Source organism: Labrus mixtus, chromosome 12, assembly GCF_963584025.1.
Source record: "Labrus mixtus chromosome 12, fLabMix1.1, whole genome shotgun sequence".
Classification (NCBI taxonomy): domain Eukaryota; kingdom Metazoa; phylum Chordata; class Actinopteri; order Labriformes; family Labridae; genus Labrus; species Labrus mixtus.
In genome coordinates this window covers 19666660-19686575 of record NC_083623.1, presented here as the reverse complement: position 1 = coordinate 19686575, position 19916 = coordinate 19666660, and the positions used below count along the sequence as shown (strand labels likewise).

The window sequence follows — 19916 nt, the reverse complement described above, 5'->3', positions numbered from 1 at the left end:
TTTGATTTACTTGTTTGACTTCAGAAATAAAAACACTGCACACATTTATTCGGTCTGCCAACCAACCTCTACAACATTTATTTCATACTATCAGCCCTCTGTAACCATCATATCATCAATAAATAACAGAGTTGCAGAGTTAAACACAGCAAATAATGATATACATTCATTTATATAAATTAAGTAATCTTTTTATACTTTTTTATGTCCAAGATGACTGTACAGTACATGTGAAAATGAAACAAAAATGTTTACATTAAAACTAATTTTTTTATCAGTGTAATATACACTAATGAACAACTTTCCAGCGGCGCCGCTGGAACACGTGGCTTTGTGAGGTCACTCAAGGTCCAGGTCACACGCTATTCAAATCCTCCATTGTTCTGGCGCTGATGCTTTGTTTCCTGTGGGAAATATGAGAACTATTAATGTGGTTGAAAATGACAAAGAACACATGACTAATTCACTATACCGAAGTACAAGCTTGAAAACTACATTTTTTTATCTTCTTCATTCTTCCACTATGCTACATTTTCAAGTATTTTTAATTTATTTCAGCTACATATTGGTTTTTTTTTTACAAGATGCCTCATTCAAGACACATTATGATATAATGATAAATAATTTTGCATTTCTACTATTCATCAACATAAAGCAGTTCAAATGAGCCCAAACTTGATCCAATGCTACATTTCAATTCTTCTAACATATTTGTAATTTTAATGATAATGATCCAAAATAGTGTACATATAGTGTCTTAATACTCGGTGTTAATGTTGCTCATTGTTTATCTATAAATGTAATTCAGTATAGTTTGAGAATCCAGGACATGTACTTATGAGGTTCTATTTTTACACCCTAGAACGACTATTTTACTTAAAGTAATGGCTTCAATACTTCGTCCACCATTCGATAAAAGTTCATTTTAATAGCATTGTTTGCGTAATAGTAGAGTATGCTGCCTTCAAACAGTTTGTGCTAGTGTTCAGGTATATGTTCAGTGGGAGGTGATGAAAACGTTTCTCATATTGTCACAACTGACATCATGACATCTCTTTCACGAGACAGACTTTTCAGTTGAATCTTTGATTTGTTACACAAAGTGGTTAAAAAGTCAGCCTATAAAAGGTATAGCCTAAGGGCTTTTGCAATTTAGTAATGCACTTCCACTTCACAGAATAAGAAAAAAATCTAAACCAGATAGGGCCTAGATATACAGTACAAGGATATTTCTATGAGACCTGTAGTACTTCTTATCGCCAACCTTTTAAGCACATTTAATATGCAGAGTTACTGTTAAAAGTGCACAACCCGAGGTTCAAAAGGAAATCATCATCAGGGTTTTAGAAAAATAACCACGATGATGTCATTAGCATCCCATCTACTCAATATTTATGACTGTGTTTACAGGCTGAGAAATACTCCCTTTAAAACCTCATCGGCTAACGTTTTGTTCTGAGGTGTGCTTTTTATGATATCCACTCACCTCAGCTCATCCAGGCAGACTTTATTCCTGAGCCGCACATCTTCGCTGATAGGATAGAGCAGTAGGATCATTAACCCCGTAACGATGAAGGCCACCGGGGCAGCACCTATCAGCAGCTTCAGGGTGTACACAACAGGAGCGGGCTGCTTGCAGGCGCCGGTGTCATACCCTGCAAATCTAAACACACACACACACATGTCCCATTTAAACACAGTCTTATGATACAAATGACCAACCCAACACCTTTAACAAATTCTCACAGCTGCCATTTCTTCTGATGTCATTGTCAGGGTGGAAAGCCTTAATAATATGTATAATTTACTGTATTCCAGGTAGTAGGTCATCTAAATGAAGGGTAAGTGACTGAACTAACTCATTTGATTGTAGTCGGTCCAAATGTTAACTATATTAACTTTCTAAGACTGACATGTTCTGGCTTGTGGCTTGTCATCGAGGACAATCCTGATGAAGGCCGTTCACTCTCCATGCACCTTGGAAGTTGGTGAAGTTGTGCTTGAAAAACCTACTCTGCCTCCATCGTAGTAGTTACACAACAGCTATGTTAGCAACCATCCACTTATTAGCTAAAATGACGTTAGCCTAGACGTAAACTCCCAGCTAACATGATACTACTAACTGTGCCGATGTGTACTGTAAGGGGTAGGAGGTACTTGAACATACTACCTACGCAGAAAAAGCTGTTGACTAACTGTAGACAGGCTAATGTGTTTTTAAATATGTTGTTTTAAGTCTTTAAGGCCTTTATCGCTCAACGGTTTCACTATCAATTATCTTTTCAGGGTGTCCTCAATGTAAAAGCATTGTAATGATACGTTTTGTATTCTCTTAGATAGTCTACATTTATATGATTTACATCCTATAAGACTGCAATTTGATATTAAAACAGGGTTTGAGCTTTCCTCCCTCAACTTGACGTCAGATGAAAATGGCCGCCATGTGAATACGGTCAGTGCAGACTTACTCCAGACAGAGGGTGGACACTCCAAGAGAGATGCCGGAAGCAAACTTGGTGAAAAACACGTAGAAGGAGTAGAAGATGGCCTCATGACCCTTACAGTAGGGGTTTGCCAGTCTGAAGTCATCCACGACATCTGGCAGCATTGACCTGAGATGCACACACAAATACACATAAAGAGTTAAATGCAAAACATTCTGGGTTTTTTTTTCCAGGATTTGCAGGAGAGAATATAGTGTTTGTCTTGATACTCAACATCACACAAAGACTCTGTGGAATTTTAAGCTGATGTGTGGGACCTCCCTCATGCTCTCACTTTGACGATACGATACAAACTTTGATCATCTTACTCAACCAGTCAAGCTGGTTGCAGCTGATGATGTGAGGTCTTCTTATTTATAGTGCTCTGATAAAGCAGTGGGCTGAAATTACAGAGCTAATAACACGATTAGACGACGAGCAGCAGGTCTCGGACCACAGACAGGATAAACAATTGTCCCCTTCCAAAATAAACAGGCCCCCACATGAGGCCCCTGTAATTTGGGTCAAGGGAAGAGTGAGGAGACGGTGTCCACAGTAACGTCTGGAAAACATACAGTTAGAGGAAGATCGCTTTACCTCTGGCGCTGTGTAAGCTCTGTGATGGTGGAGAAGATTTAAAGTACATGCTGCCTCTAATTCATCAAAATGACATCACTAATATGACCGTTACATGACCTGAAGGAAATGGACCAGGCCATCTAGGAACCAAGTCACCACTAAAAGCATGTTGGTGCAATATTGTGGTTTAACTAATGACACTTTGCATTAAAGCAAAAGGAACCAACATGAGCAGCACAGACAGACATATAACAGCACTGCAACTGAATAAACAAAATCAGAAGCTCAGTGGATTTTCAAAAACTTTAAGGATATGAATAAATAATCTGATCAGAGGGGGCTCTTCCAAAATAAACTCTGGTAGCTCACAGTCCCAAAATGGGGTTGACACAGACGGATGATCTTATATTTGTATATCCATAAAGCAACTCAGAGTTCCCATTCTACCTTCTAAGTTACCCATTTTCTAACCATTTGAGGAAACTGAGGCACCACAGAAGAAGAAGAGACTTGATTCATGTGCTCTTATAATAGATGTTTCCACTTTTAAGGCTGATGGTGGCCAAAGCTCAAATATTTAGACCTTTTTATAACCCTAATTAAATACGGCCAAGAAAGGTTCCCCCTCGTCTGCTTAAGGTGTGATATGATGTGTTGAAGTGTTACCATGGCAGCAGGAGCGAGGCCGCCACACTTAGTCCAGAGGAGACAGCCACAACGTAGGCCACCACAACATTTGGGATGAAGACCAGCATCATGGTGAAGGGCATGATCCACTGAAGAGAGGGAGAAAGAGTCGTAAAAAAAAAAAGTCAGTATTTCTGAGATTTAAACAATAACATTACGAGCCACAAGATGGCACAAACATCAAAGTGTAAACGGTCAATGTTAAAAAGGCTGCTCCGGTGAACCAAAATAAAAACAGAACACTCACTGTGATGCCGCAAAAAGCTGCCGTCTTCTTCCCAAACCTCTGCAGAAACCAATGCCACAATGGGATGCTTATCACTGCAGAAACCTGGGTAAACACATGGAAATGTAAATGTATGACGCGTAGTTACAAAGAAAGGTTTTAAATGTCATACAGTCTACGAAGTGTGTTTGGAAAAAAAAACAGTAAAAGGCAAAATGATGAACTTTTTATGGGTCCTTTGGGGGTCATCAAAGACTTTGCAAAATGTGAATAGCAATGAGGAAAGTGTTTTCTCTGTTGAAAATCCCCCCCTCCCAAAAAAAAAGAAAACTGTTGTGCCTCTATATAAATCAAAGAGTGTCCCAGGGGAAAAACTGTCATAACAAATGTATCTTACAGACAGGTTTTATCTTTGCATATTTGTGAGGTGCATCGGTGATAAGAGCTGTTCTCACCAGGATGGTCAGCACAATATTCTGGAAGTGATCCCTCAGGTCGGCGGCATAAGTGCAGAAGAGGACAAAGTTGCTCTGAACCAGCTGCAGAAATCAGAGATCAAACATTCAGAGAGTCAGGTCTTGTCTACTCAGCATGTTGCTCGGCACTCCACTTGCTGTTCTGAGCGCCAGATGAAGTGACTAGGGAAGCTGCTGACGGCGTTCTTGCCGTGATTCATTCGGCGTTGCATGGATGACAACTGACACCTCCTCTGAGATGAGAGGGGGAAAATACACAGAAATAGACCCCATGCAAAAGTTGGGATGTGTGTAATCATTTACACAGCCTAAACCCAATGTGTCAAAAGTAAGACATCGGCCTACAAATGACAAACAGCGAGAATATTTTGTGCCTGTATCACTCGTATCACTCTGGAGAGTCCTGAGACTCCAAACTTGCTTTAAAACCATGAGCTTTCAGTAAGTGCTCTTCTGCATTGATCAAATCAACATTGAGCTGCCAGCATTGTCAGGATCCGAGCTCCATTTACTGTAACACTGAGTGTCATGTCTGAGAAGTGCTTCACAAATAAATTGGCATTTACCTGAATGGCAACAGTGATGAAGAGGAATGCAGCGGTTAGAATGAGGTACGGCCCGTGTCTCATCACCAGGATGAAACCCTGATAGAAGGGGATCTGCTTCTCAGTCCTCGGGGCATACGGATCTGAAACAGGTGGATTAATTATGTGAGTATGCAGCATATCCAATAACATGCAGGAGGAAAAAAAAAAGGCAATAGATTTGCTCCCTGGGAATCCTGGAAGTGCCCCTGCATTGCAGTGGATGCTGTCTGTCATTTAGAGTGTGATAACTGCGCTGCAAAGACAGAACTGGACTGCAGGTGTGGATCAAATAAACTTCAGGGGAATATCCAGGACTTTACTTTAGACTGTGGGATCTATTTCAATCATACTTAACAGTAATTCAAATCCCTGAAAATGTATACAGAACATATGCCTAATAAATTTAGAGCGTTTTACATGTCACTGAAAGTCCCTGTTGCAATGTCAATTTACTTGATTACATGCATCAAAGGCCCCAAGTCATCAAAATACTGCAAGAGTTGCCGTTTTTTTAGTACGCACCATTAACTTAAAGTGATGTCCCTAGGCTATTAATTTGTTTTCCGACTTTACTGTTTCTAATACAAAGTGTCCTCCCATTCCTAGAGTCTGGAATACCTCTGAAGGGATGCAAACTACAGCACATGGACTGTACATATTCACTCAATAATATGTCTGAATGTGCTTAAAAATTCAGGACTAATTGTCTTTTTTTCCCAGGCACGAGTCTCCTACCAATAGACTCTAATATTTCTCTTTAAGAAAGGAGGAAATTAAACAAGATTGTGAAACGTAATCCAGCATTTGCTTGATTGATGATTTAAAGGGGTAATTCTGTATTTATATTGCATGTCAGGGACGTTAGGAGCTCAATAGAGATATATTTTGTTAAAGAGATTGGCAAAAAAGACATCAATATTTTGTAATGCAAGTTATCTGTCAAAGACACAAAGTCTGGAGTCAGATCTAAGATCATTTGCTTGACGTCCATAGAACCACAGGGAAAAGTATACCAGTGCATGAATGTCTGAGTGATACTCTTTGATCTGTAATCAGAGCTTTAAGCACGAAATTAAAGGAGTATTGATTTCAAATAAGCGCTCTAAATTTCAGAGGATTAACAGTGTTAGACATAAAAACCAAAATGTCTCACCATCTCTCTCTTTGACTCCCAGGAACATCACCACGGTGCAGACGAGAAACACTCCTCCTATAACACCAGCGGCTATCATGTAGACCTCCTTCTGCAGAGACAAACACATAGCCTAAATCAGTATGTCTTCTTACACCACCAGCACAATCCAGGCTATTCTGAGCCTTTCCTTAATCTTTAATTTATAATCTCCACCAATGCCTAAAAAATTGAAGTGCCTCACTTACACATGCTATATGACCTCTGTGAAAACAAATGAAATGCTCGTTTTCCGGGGAAGATTTCGTTTTGTTCACTTGACCTCTTCCCATTAAAGTCATCAGTGCATGATTTATTGGCTGTGACTTTCTGTGTTGTTTTCCACATCAGTTTAATCCCCAAACCCAGCCACGCACATTTCACTGTACAAATAAAAGTCTAAACAGGAAAAAAACCTCAAGGAGATCTGTATCCTCAAATGCATCCTTCACCGTTTAATGTCCAACCCAGACAGGAACTGCTCTGCCTTAAACAACTCGTATTTGTTTGCTATTTTTCCATGTGGCTAAGCCGAGCAATCCATTATTATTTACGCACATCAAACACTTCCTGTTCCCGAGGGCAGACCTGGTTTGCACAGACGGTGTGCCACCCTCACCAGTGACCACTGAGGAATTTTGTGGGTGGCTGCTTTAGGGTGGTGAGTGGTACAGCCAGATAGGGTTCACCAAAAATCCATTGGAAAAGAACCATTTGAAGCACAAATAGCTGCGGTGCAACCCGTAATCCGACGCGGGACAGTTTGGACCTTTGCTTGTTTCATCTTCACAGAAAACTCCCATGATGGATTAGCAGCAGCCCTGGAGGTTTCTCACAGCTCTGCAAACTGAAATGTTGATATAAATGTGTCCCTAATCTTCCGTTCCCTCCTATTTCAAGCTAGACTGCAGCCAACACTTATAAGAACAACACTTATGTTTCCAACATTTTGAATCTCGGGTGCTTTTAAGTGCGACGAGGCAGGATTAGATATAAATATGCCTAATGACTTACAGGCTGTGGAGACCCCTAAATGTGGGGCCCACAGTTTGGAGCCTGATGAAAAGGGAGGAACCCCATTTTGTGGTCATGAGACAGGAGCTTGCTCAGGATGTGGGGTTCAGATATCAAACATTGGGGTCTCCCTTCAATCCCGTGGGTTACACGGGTTAAAACATGAAGACATTTTGGATGTCAGAACAGTCTGCAAATATGGACCCAATTTTAAACAATCAACCTTTTCATTCAGCACCGCTTTTTTTCAGATATTTAGCAAAGGCTAACCGCCCCAGCACACATTGCAGCTCTAATTTAAGCGAGAAGGCTGCTGACAGTCAGAGTTATTTCCTAACCACAGTCTCGGCCCACTTTGAGCACACCTGGTCTCGTGGCCTGGCACAGTGACACTTACGGAGTGTGACAGGTAGTCCTGGGAGCGCACCAGGCTCTTGACGATCTCTGCCCCGCTGCTGTTGCCAAGGTTACCAATGGACATGTTGTGAATCGGGCAGTGCTTCAGAGTGTGAGCGCTGGCCACAATCTGGCCCTGGATGGCAGCACCCACAAGAGTCCCCAGCACCTCCATTGTCATTCCTGGCATCATGCAAGCAAAGATTCAGCTATCAGTGCAGGAATATCACTATAATACACACATTTCTTGTCTGAACCGTTGCAAAAACGGTGAAGAGGCATAGATTAATTCAGTGTTGGAGGCATGAATACATTCTTTTTTTGCATATTAAATCATCTTACGGTAGGCAGTGGCTGAGTCTCTCTCCTTCTGGTCTGTGCTCAGGAACATGGTGAGAGCAGAATAAGGCACATGGAAGCACTGCAATGAGGCACAAAGACACAGTTATGGCCTGGAAACAAATTAAATAAAAGGCTGGTAAAGGAATAATCAAGCAGCGGCACAAGTCTTAATTGTTTCTTTAATTTCATCCCTGCTAGCAGCAGACAAAAATAGCGTCGTAACCCCTTGTGGGATTCTCATGGAATTTTGTACAGACATTACTGGATTCATCATTATGCATCCTCATGGTTTTTGTTAATCCTTTAAAGGACTAGTCTGTCAAATTTTGGATCATCTATTGGCAGAAACCAATGATATTTTTAATGATTAATTTATTTTGCTCTATCACTTTAAATTTGCATGTGTATATCAACTTGTCAGCTGAAAACTTTCAAAAAGGGTACACTCAGCCATTATCCTCAGCTTAACCTTCAGTTTTACTGGTAATTAGCACATGTTAGTATGCAAACATGCTAACATGCAAACTTAGAAATTAAACAGTATAACTGTCCATCAATTTGTTAGTGTAGTTGTTTCGACCATGTTTGCATGCTGGTGTACATTGGAGCTGCTAGCGTGGCTGTACACTCGTGTAAAGTCTCTTTCCCATGTTACATTTCACTCGGAATCAAATGGGAACACCCTAGATATGTTTGGATGTCTTTTATCTACGTGTTCATGTGAAATCGCAAAATATACACAGTGTATATTTATCAAAAGCAATCTCGGCAGTTTCCATGTCGGCCAACCTCAGCACTCTGTTTTCTTCCTCCTCACCGACCCTGCCAGAGAATAGGTTGAAGAGTTCTGCTTCACTTTGTAATTTACACAAGGGCTCAGTCAGCGCTGCGGCCAAACAAGCATGCAAAGCCACGGCGAAAATAAACACGGCCGTGAAAGGGCTTTTTCTTTTGCAGCCGCTGGTTCTATACAGCATGTCATTTACGGTGCTTTTAGTGGATGCAAATATTTATAGCATTAAACCTGCTTGACTTTCCGTTACAGATGGACGTGAGAACTGATAAATTGGATGGAAACCCATTATTAGTTGATTATATAAACAGATTATATATACTGCATCCTAACCTCTGTTTACAGTCTGTGACCCTCTGAATGATAACAGCTGGCCTCTCCCTGCTAACTTCACACAAACACACATCCACAGACAATGAAGGGAGGCTAAAAGGGGTAACCAGCATTTACCCAGCGAGAGGTTCCTGGCAGGACTGACCATATACTTATCAAGTAGTTAGAATGACATGCCATTACAGCCCGCCGCAGTGTGGCCGCAGCGGTCTACACGCTCTGCAGCACATGTTATATGGGTTACCCCAGAGCAGAGCAAGGCAGGGAACGAGCGAGATGAATGGTCTGAACCATAATAACAAAAGGGAACCTAAATAACTACACTTCCCCTTTGAGGTGAGGTATCTTAGAGCTTTGCGCTCTAATCTGCTGCACGTTGCAATAAGAGTCAATCCTTCAAAGGGCTGTCAGAGTCTGGCATGACAAGACTATAGTCACCTGCAGTGTTTTCTGCATTTTATATACATATTATATAACCTGCCTACTTGATGTTTCTTTTGCACTGCATGTGGAATCCTGCTGAGTTTTCAGAGGCAAGCTTTTCAGATTTATTAAACATCAAATACACTGCTGAGAGAGCATGCATACTCACGGTAATGAGGGTTTGGTAGAGGCAGTAGAAGCCTAGGTACCAAAAGAACCTCCCGCTGAGGAATGGAGGAACAAACCAGAGGTAGAAGTAGGAGACCACCAGGAATGGAGTGCAACCCACCATCCTGAAGAACACAGACGTGCACATTTTCAATTAAAAACACAGAAATATTTGTAAAAAAAAAAAAAAAAAAAAATCCAGCAATTATGGTTGTAATCTAAGTAATCTCTGAGCATCCATCATCACCATTTTAAACTGTCAGACTCGCAATGATAGAGGGAGTGTTATGTCATTTTATTCATGGCATTGCAGCGTTAAATTCAGGCCATATTTCTGACAGATTATAGTGAAGGCTTAGCTGACATCCAAACGATTACGGTATGTTGCTGTAAGTATGATAGGAATTTGTTGTCGGAGGGACGGGCAAGCAGGGAAATACCACAATATTGCAAACCGACATAGCATTTAGGGATCTACACACACAAACACACACACACACACACACAGACACACACACACACACACACACACACACACACACACACACACACACACAGACAGAAATACATGCATATGTAGTACACACTCCAGCCAACGCAGCAGGAAGCAATTCTGCTGTGTTATGCTTTTCTCAGAACTTGGGAGTGATACAGTATGTGGGCCATGTAAAATTCATAAGTAAACAACGGGCATGTGTCATTATGGTTAAGCCAACAGCTGTGTGTTTAAAAATGAGTCTGAAAAGGCTGGATTACGGTCGATCAACAGTATGATTTGTCTGCTAAAGGACATTAAATCATCCTTCCATGGTCTCCTTTTGATTTCAAGAGAAACTGGAGTATGTTTTGGAGCCGAAGGCAGCTTTAATAGCATCACATCTACTGGTAGGAAAAGACGACTGATGGGATTTTGTCGACTGTGACTAAAACCTGCAGGGGCTCTGACCTCTGGCCTCCTCTGCCACATGAATTACAAACAGAGAAAGGTGGAGAAAGAGGTAGAGAGAGGAGGCCTTCAATGGTCATTTCTAGCATCGTCCAGCCTGCCCACCTCACTCTCCTCCTGATTGTTTGCTTAAACAAAAGGTGCCGGACAACGCTGGTGCTGCAGTATTGACCGCTTGGTCATGGGAGCGATGAAAGGGCTGCTGGGTCGGTGAATGGGACAGTTAGAATGTTCCTGCAAGATGACTGTGTGTGTGTTCAGGAAGAGGGGGCACAAAGGCAAAAACGCACAGGCATATTTTCTCACACATCAGGCATGCATGAATGCACGTTCACACCTGTCCCAATAATTGACATCGTCTTAATTAAGCCGGAGCAGGCTGACAGGAAGATGGGCCGTACATTTCTCTTCCTTCTGACTTGTTCAGCATGTTAATTAGAGGATGTGCAGAGGAACAGAGAGGAATTAAAGAGGTTAGGTGGGTGAGAGTCTTTGTAGTGCTCGTATACCCAAGAGGAGAGGAGAAGTCTATCTAAGGTGGAACTTTTTTATACACCAGTAAAATAACAGTCCCAAAGGCAAAGCACTTTTACTTTGGTATTTACATTATACAGTACTTCCTAATCCACTGATTTACTATCACTTTCTTTTTTTTATTTGTTGATGCTGTGTGTTTGTCTCCACGTCTGTCTGTTTGTCTTTTTTGCAACTCTCTTTTTTACTCTCTCTCTCTCTCTCTCTCTCTCTCTCTCTCTCTCTCTCTCTCCCACTTTCTTGGCCCAGCCTTTCCTTGCAGTTAGCTGTCTGCCTATGATTCTGTTTCTGCTCCAGGTTTCTGTCGGTTAAAAGGAAGCTTTTTTTCTCGCAACGGTTGTCAAGTACTTGCTATGCTGGGTTAGTGTCGGGTCTCTGTAAATAATACAACAAAGAGACAATCAAGATCTGCTTTCTATGAAGTGTCCTGAGATCACTTTTGTTTGTCATATATTAAACAAACGTTCATCCATTGATGGTTTTAAAGTCTTCTATGAGAAGAAAAAAAAACGTCCTCCCTTTGCAGGGATAGTCCCTTACTTAAGTCACAAAAAAAAACATAAACATGGCTGCACCCAGAAGAACATTTAGACAAATTACCCCATCTTTGAGATTTTAGAGATATAAATCACTTCATGTCCGGATGGGGATGTGACACCCAGAGAGGGAAACACACTTCCTGCTAGATGATGGTAGACGGGACTTTCTAAACAGGGTCAAAACTGAGGGAGTGTCTGGCAATCTCAAAACATATACTGATGAAGGCACACTTTAAATACCAACATCCAATACCACCTACAGCTTTCTACTTGTAATCAAAGATGATTTATCAGCAATCAGCATCTGTCTGCTATTAAGCGCTGATGGCTGGCCACAGAGGACTTGGTCCCCAGCCAGCACTGTCAGCTTGTGAGGAATCTATGGTTTATAATGCAGTGTGCATTAAATACTACATGTGCTATTACAGTAAGTGTCACGCTAGCTAGAGTGTTCAAATACACATTCTGCGCTAACACGCATTAAAGCTTATAAAACCATCTTTGATAATAGTGATTGATGGATTATGTGGACAAATCTTATTATAATCCACAGACAGAGAGCCACAAAGTCCAATCACTTTGAGACTCATAATGTGAAATGAGGTGATACACCGATTGTGGTGAGATGTCACCGAGCAGCCGGTAGCAGATGATTTATAAAAGAATTCCAATAAAATGTCTTGCCTATTGTTGTCTGGCTCTAAAAGGCAACAAACAGCCCACGCCCTTGAATAAAACAGTACATAGAGCTCATCAGTGGGAGCGTCAGGAACAGTGTAATTAAAGCACAATGGATATTTATTCAGCCCAATCCTCAGGTGAGAGGCTCGGGTCTGAGAATCATTTCAAAACCATCCGAAAATGGGGCACACAGCCTGTTTTTGTTTAGTTTTTGCACAGACATTAGCATGATGTAGCGGTTGTAATTAAGGTCGGGAGAGTGGGAGAAAAGCTAAACAAGTTTCATAATCTGTCAACAAATTACTCTCCTTTACGCAACATTGGCTGTGTGTCAACAGCAACAAGGAAAGGAGGTAGTTAGATAACTGAGATACATGCCAAACCTGTAATATAACACTAGATAGATACTTTCCCTTTTATCATTACAATTGGTCATCCGTTTCTGGTCTTAAAGGCTGCTTTATGAATTGATTTCTCAAATCTTATTTGGATCTTTTTGGCCAAAAAGTTAAGAGATAATAGTCCTTTTCTTACATACTCTTTTAATATCTTTGAATGTTGGTGTTTGTACTTTGAAACCAGTGGAGTAGACATTTTTGGATAACAGATAAAGTAGTCAAAATAATTTGAATAAAATACAGCGCTGTGTAGATGAGAGGACGACATGATGGAGTGTAGATTTTCTTTAATAGAGTGAGCATTGAGCTCACCAGGGCATGAGTCTTCCAATCTTGGTCCATCTGCTCTTCGTAATGAAGAATCCGACAATGGGGTCTGTAACGGCGCCCCAGGCTTTACCAATGAACAGCACCATGGAAGCCTGGAAGGCGTTGATCTACGGCGCACAAAGAAAGGGGACAGACTGGAGTTAATAACACATGCACGCCCACAAATGAAGCACCTTTAAGATCATATGTAGCCTATAAGAAGCACACTCCACTCTGTCTTTTTTCGCACACATATTACCTGAGCAATATCCAACAGGTAGATTTGCAGGAAGAAGGCCGTGGCGCTGGCTGCCACCTCCTTGGGTGCGCCTCCGATGGCGAAACACACCTTACTGCATAATGTCAACTGCGGTCCCAACACAGTCTGTGAGAACAGAGGCGACAAGGGAGACAAGACTTAATAAGACAATGGTGAACTTAGAGGCCAGGCTGCTAATGAGCAAATTAACTTTCCTGCACCACAAAATACTCTGATAAAGAATCTATACACAGACAAAAGAGCTGAACGCTGTTTGAGTTACCACTATGATGTAATTGCATTGTGCATGCATGGAAACCAATTGTTTGTCACATATTCATCAATTCAACTTTTTTATTGTACCCAAGGGGAAATTTGTTTTGCAGCCAGATGAAAACAGAAAACATATAGAAACACAAGCACATAGAAAATAGAAACAACAAACACAGTGAATTCTAAATACATAAATACTAGAGGTCATTGGGTAACAACAGCAAACTGAGAATCTATAAAAAAAAAAACACCATAATTTAAACCAAAATAAAACTCATCAGTCATCAGGGTCATGGTTGGAGTTCAGTCATCTGATGAGCTGTCATGAATTCAATCATAAGTATGCGAGGCGAAGGCTTATAGTTGAGGTGAAAAAGGGTATGAATGACGCACGTATTGCTTATATTTGAATCAGACTTTTCCTAGAACTGGAAGTGAGGAGTGTGGTGAAGAACGTGTCATTTTGTCAGGCCTAAGAATGGATGATTCAGCCTCAAAATGAAAACTCATTCCGGTTACACAACCGATAACAGATGCAAAGTGTGGGTAGATAGCAACTGACTCAATGTGACTTCATTTAACCTGTTTTTTTTTTTGTTAAGGTCTTGTCTTTTTTTAACAAAGACATGCCTACCTAAACTGTGCACAACTTCCCAGACACACCAACGACAATAAGGTGTGTCGCTGTAAACTAAACGAGGCCATGGGAGCACAATTATGACTCACAGATAGTGAAGCCTGTAGTCATTGTTACTCCGAAAACGTACACAATCTATTTCAGGGGCTCCTAAAATAACATCCCTCCCTCGTGTTCATGTCGCATCTGTTCAGTGTAATAAAAAAAGTTTAAATTTTAAGTAGTTGCTTAAGTGCAAATACGTCACACTGCGTTTGCTCTGATGTATGTAGAGGATGTGTAACACATCAGTATCCTCCTGAATTTCACACAAATTTTCTGGCTTCAATCTATGATCATCAATCTTGCCGTATCTCTGTCTCCCTAAATGACAGATTACTCTAGCAGATAAAAAAAAAAGATGATGTTCATGTCTATAAATTATAGGTATGTGTGTGAGTGTGTGAGGATCTGAAGTAGACCCCCTGTCGGCTGTTTGCATTGTGGTCCATATGTGCAGACACTGAGGCTGCCGGAGAAACCCACCAAGTCATCCACAGCTCTGTTTCCCCTCACTTATGTTCTGCTTAAACCATCAGGCACGTGACGCTGTGTGTGTGTGTGTGTGTGTGCAGCATGGAGGGCGAGCTTTCATCCTCACACATGAATAGGACGAGACACCACAGTCTAGGGGAGCACAATATTTACGACCGTCTCCTCTAAGGCTGTGCACACATACATATCAAACTTTGCCTGTTCCTCCCTCCTGCATAACCTTTGGTGTCAGCCACACACACACAAATACAGACACACAGACACACAGAACAGTGTCAATCCGAATCCAGTGGCCCAGGCTTTGGCCCACAGCTGCTCCCCTCAGAGCTTCATGAAAGAAGAAAATCACCAAAGTAACCACAGCCGAGACCGACACACTGTTATTATCCGGCTCACGTTCTTTCTTCCTCTGTTTTTCTTTTACTCCTTCAAAACACTGAGGGGGTTCGAGAACGACAATTACCAGGAGGGAGGTGTGTAATTATTCAATCCCAAGACAAGCGGGTCAGAGGTAAGTAAAGGCTGCGTGGCGGTTCCGACTTCAAAACTCTCTCTTCTTCCACTCTCACTGCAATTACCCCTAATTGGAGAGAAAAATTAAAGTCTTTGGTGTCTGGAGAATGCTGCTTAACTGATGATGTGCAGAAATACTCTGAACTCCCAGTACTCCTTCCTCTCTTTCCAACTCTTATTTTTCCCTCCAAACTCTCTATCTTTCATTAGTGAGTTCTTATCATCAAAGAGGATAAACAGGATATCCCTTCAACTGGTGTCTGCATGCACAAACAACACCGCATACACACAATTCAACACACAAACACATACATACAGACACACTGACAGTAAAGGGAGCATGTGACGTTTGGAGCATCAACAAGCGAGGGACAAGGACAGATAAGACTAATCTCTAAAGTTAATGAATCCTTGACCGTTACAGGAAAAACAATTTAAAATGTCTGAACTGCACCGCAAGTAATTTAAATCAGGATTGAGGGTAATTCTACTGCGACCAAAACCCAAATGGAAACAAACTCCATCTAGAGTCAGCTAAGCTCAATTCACCACGCGGAGTAAAATGTGTAAACTGCATGTTTGCATGCAAAAAAAAAAGTTAAGCTGCTAAAATGGATCCATAAAGCAGTTTAAATGTCCATTCTGTGAAGGATGTTCCTACAATTCTTGGAATTTGCGCTTGTAGCCACACAGGGGTCGACAAGGTTAGGGTTTTAACGCTCTCACTTCAGATTATGTGTTATGAATATGGAGGGAAAAGTTGATTATGTCAGTGATGGCAGCAAGCCTTGAGAACGTGAGCAGTAGCCCAGTGACACTGGATAAACCCGAGGGGGAATCAATCCAAAATCACCGGATTACTGTTGTACACTCTTCCCACCAGTGGAGGCATGTAGGCCTTGTCTTAAAGATAGGACATTTTAAAGCAAATGCATAGTTAAGCTTTATCGTTTCAGTCACAATTTGGAGGCTTTCATGTGGAATTTGATGTTCATTGACAACAGATCTATCACACATTCACAGAGGAACACACCACTATCAGATATTTTGTCCCCTTAAGGCGTTCTTACTAGAGCTTGACAGATACATCTGTCAGCAGATAAAGCCTCATCACTGATATAGCTGTATTAGCAAATTATCTATTTTTACTAAACATATAAAGAAAGAAATGCTGGGGTTGATTTAACACCTTATTTGTTCAGCAGAGCATTGATTCAATTCTAACACTGCTCTCAGCGATGTCTGCAGAAAATGTAGCAAAAAAAGAATTGGTTGAAAACGTGTTATACAGCGAAACATTCTTTAATAATTGTTTAAGACAGCAGCCTTCTGAATGCCTTTTCATAGATATATATGGGATCAAAAATTGGTACAAAAGCCATGTAAAAAAAACATTCCTTTTTATTTCACCTGACAAAATCACGATATGACTGTAAAATAGTGTTTTTTGTTGCTGTGTAAGCTGGTATAGGATTATTTAAAAAACAAGTGAAGATGTGGTGCTTGGGAGCGCTGGATAGCCTAGCGGTTATGTTGCTTGCCCCATGTACAGAGGCTATAGTCATTGCAGCGGCCGTGGGTTCAAATCCGACCTCGGGCCCTTTGCTGCATGTCATCCTCCACTTTCTCCTCCCAACATTTCCTGTCTCCCTTCAATTGTTCTATCTAATAAAGGCAAAAAGGCTGCATCAAAAAAAGATGAAGTCCTTATATTACTCAGCTTCTTTAGTAGGCTATATAAGTGGTCAAAAAATGCACAACAGCCCGAGGTTTGGCTGAGATGAGATAGTTGCAAAACTGGTTAGATCTAGTGATGTAATGTTGTTTATTGGGAACCCTGAGCTAATGCAGCCAAACAGAATGTGAGTGACTAACTGCTAAAGTATTACACTGTGACTGTCTGTGTGAACAACTGTTTCTTTAATATGGTTTCTCTACCTCAACTGAGTGGCAATACACAATGTGAAGGCTTGGTTCTTCCCTTGATTTAAAGCCTGTGGGATAGTGAAGTGCTGAAACCCAGCTTCTCACACTTCCATTGATGCGCAAAAACAAACACAAGAAACTTCACAGACCTATCAGCGTCTATCACTCAAATGACAGTCACAAATGTAGGTCATGCAGATAAAACAAAAATGACAGGAAAGCAAACATTGCCTTCTGGTGATTCCTACACTAAAGCCATCACGTTCTACTGTCTATCCACAGTTCCCTCTTCCTATGTGGGATAGTAACAGTCTCCATCATCAAAGTCGACTGATATGGTCGTCATCAGTCAAAAGAAAGCAATCATCTCGCAGATCATCCAATCAACCTTTCACCAATGAAAACAATCAACATCCAGTTACTGAATCTACTGTGACTGGGATTAGAGTTCACGGGAAAACAGTGTAGCTGATTAATCAGAAACAGATAAGCCACTAAAGAGATCACACTTTCCATCTTTTTCTCATCTCTATCCAATCATGCAAAGTCACTCTCAACCAAACTGAGCCGCGACTACACCAGATGAGATTAAGGATTTCATTCAGATTTAGTGCATGGGACTAACACTCCAGACTCCAAATAAAGGTTACAGCTGTGGCGTTTAGAAATGCTGCTATTACATGTGATGGCCTCTTGTTGAAAACTTCAAAATAAGCCGACAGAAACAGGTGATCTTACCTGCTGAGGGGTTTTGGGAAAGAGCGGCTCAGTGGGTTTGATGAGCTTCCCTGCAGATCCCTGCGCTCCCTTCTCTCCTCTGGTCATGGCTGAGAGGCTGTGTGTGAGCCGGCAGCCGTACTTCTGCGTCTGTGTGTGTGAGGGAGTGTTGAAGTGTGTGTGACTGTGACTCCTTGTGTGAGCGAGAGTGCGAGGAGCCTGCCACTGGGCGGTTGTCGTGTGTGTCAGAGGGTGAAACTGACTGTGGCTCTGACTCCGGGTGTGTGTGTGTGCATGGTGCACGTGAGTGACAGCTCCAGGGGCCGGGAGCTCCTCCTGCTCCTCTGTGAAAACTCTGCCGCTTTCTGCCGCCATTCACATGCTGGGCTGTGCTCTGGAATGAGGCCAGGAGAGAAGGGCAAAATCAGACAGGCAAAGAACATGCATGTGTATTGGCTGCACACACACACACACACACACACACACACACACACACACACACACACACACATATTCAATGACAAGCATGTGTTGTTGGGACATACAAGCACAAGAATGCATGAGCACAGACAAAGACTTTGAATGGATGCACAAAAACACACAAATGGGACATTGGCAAAAAAAAAAAGGATGAATACAGATGCAACAAGAAATGATACAAACAAACACTCTTTCTTAATCAACATTTTCAAATATATAGCCTGCTAAAAGTATCAAGACATTTAGATTAGCATCATTTTCTACATTTGCACAGCTGACAATAGCTTAAAAAAAAGAGCAAACAGGCGCGCAAGATACGTCGACGTCCCGCGCAGGAGTGTGCTGTCTCCTCATCTTACTATTACTGTAAGTGCATCCATAAACAAGCACTCTGCACACCTAAACCTTAACGCCTGTTTTAAAAATAAAAATAAAAGAGCAAAACCCACAGAAATCATCTTACCCCTTTGTGGATGAAAAAGCAGTGGGTCGGTTTGCAGCCTAAGTAAGTTTCGCTCAGTGCGGTGATCTGCCAGTCAGTCTGCCGGGCAGGATGAGAAGGAGACTGCGGAGGATGGAGATGGTCTGCGCGTCTCCACTCCCGGTTGTTTGTAGTCTGCAGTGACGGAGCTGCGCCGTGCAGCGGCCGGGACGGTGTATGACAGACACACACACACACACACACACACACACACACACACACACACACACACACACACACACACACACACACATATATGTGTGTAAGTCAATCTAGGCTGTGCATGTGTTGTGTGCATCTGTAGGGAGATTATAGCAGGGGATGGTTTGACGCAAGCATTTTTTTTATGAAACCCTTAAGGGACGAGACAAACATTTACTTCATTATTCCTTGTATTGTCAGAATTTTAAAATGATGTTGGAATTGTTAATGAATGAGATTAATTATTGAAAAGTACTATGATATTCAAACACTTGATTTCAGATTTAGGATTGCGTGAATAGGCCTGCTGGTTCTTTTCGTGGCACGTGTTTTTTTCTGGCATGAACATTTTAGGCTTGGTGACAACTATGTTTATGAAAGTGGCCTACATACTATCTTTAAAATCCCTTTTTTGGTGTACTGTCATCATCCTACCACCGACTTAAAACCCTCCCTAAATGATGCATAATATTTCTCATGAAGTGGTGCGTGACAACGTGGAATGTCTGTAATGTAATGTGTAATGTAATGCTGTTAGGTGTCATTTTAGTCATCAAAAAATTAACTGAGCTATTCTTCAATCAGGGAGCCAGACAGGTGTGTAAAGAATTCAACAAGGAAGCTCTCCAGCATCCAGCTACATATTTCCCATACTGCATCATCATCATCATCATCGTCATCATCGTCATCATACTCTTTGTATGAAGTACAATCTTTTTTTCAGTAGTTACATAGCAGTATTTCATGATACCTTTTGGCAAGTTTTATTGACATTTTACATTCCAGCACAAGGTGTGTGTGTGTGTGTGT

At 41.5% G+C, this 19916-nt stretch overlaps 1 protein-coding gene across 1 annotated transcript; it reads right to left on the bottom strand.

Moving 5' to 3' along the window:
* Positions 1-41: 41 nt before the first annotated feature.
* mfsd2b (MFSD2 lysolipid transporter B, sphingolipid) lies at positions 42-18413 on the bottom strand. Its single transcript, XM_061052470.1, has 14 exons — positions 17966-18413; positions 13345-13470; positions 13089-13213; positions 9680-9803; positions 7962-8040; positions 7621-7802; positions 6192-6282; positions 5018-5139; positions 4431-4514; positions 3997-4080; positions 3729-3838; positions 2469-2612; positions 1487-1663; positions 42-404 (listed from the first exon to the last, which is right to left on the bottom strand). Exons 1-14 carry the CDS (start codon positions 18317-18319, stop codon positions 356-358), a joined length of 1851 nt encoding a protein of 616 aa, XP_060908453.1. The 5' UTR covers positions 18320-18413; the 3' UTR covers positions 42-355.
* Between the last annotated feature and the right edge of the window lie 1503 nt (positions 18414-19916).

What these genes read in the sequence shown, in the direction of transcription:
- mfsd2b (XM_061052470.1), bottom strand. Translation starts at nt 18,319, where the DNA reads ATGGCGGCAGAAAGCGGCAGAGTTTTCACAGAGGAGCAGGAGGAGCTC. An exon ending in AGGACTACCTGTCACACTCC is followed by an intron (nt 6,283 to 7,620) that starts GTAAGTGTCACT and finishes TTGTCTCTGCAG; the next exon opens with AAGGAGGTCTACATGATAGC. An exon ending in GTCTGCCTGGATGAGCTGAG is followed by an intron (nt 405 to 1,486) that starts GTGAGTGGATAT and finishes TATTTCCCACAG; the next exon opens with GAAACAAAGCATCAGCGCCA.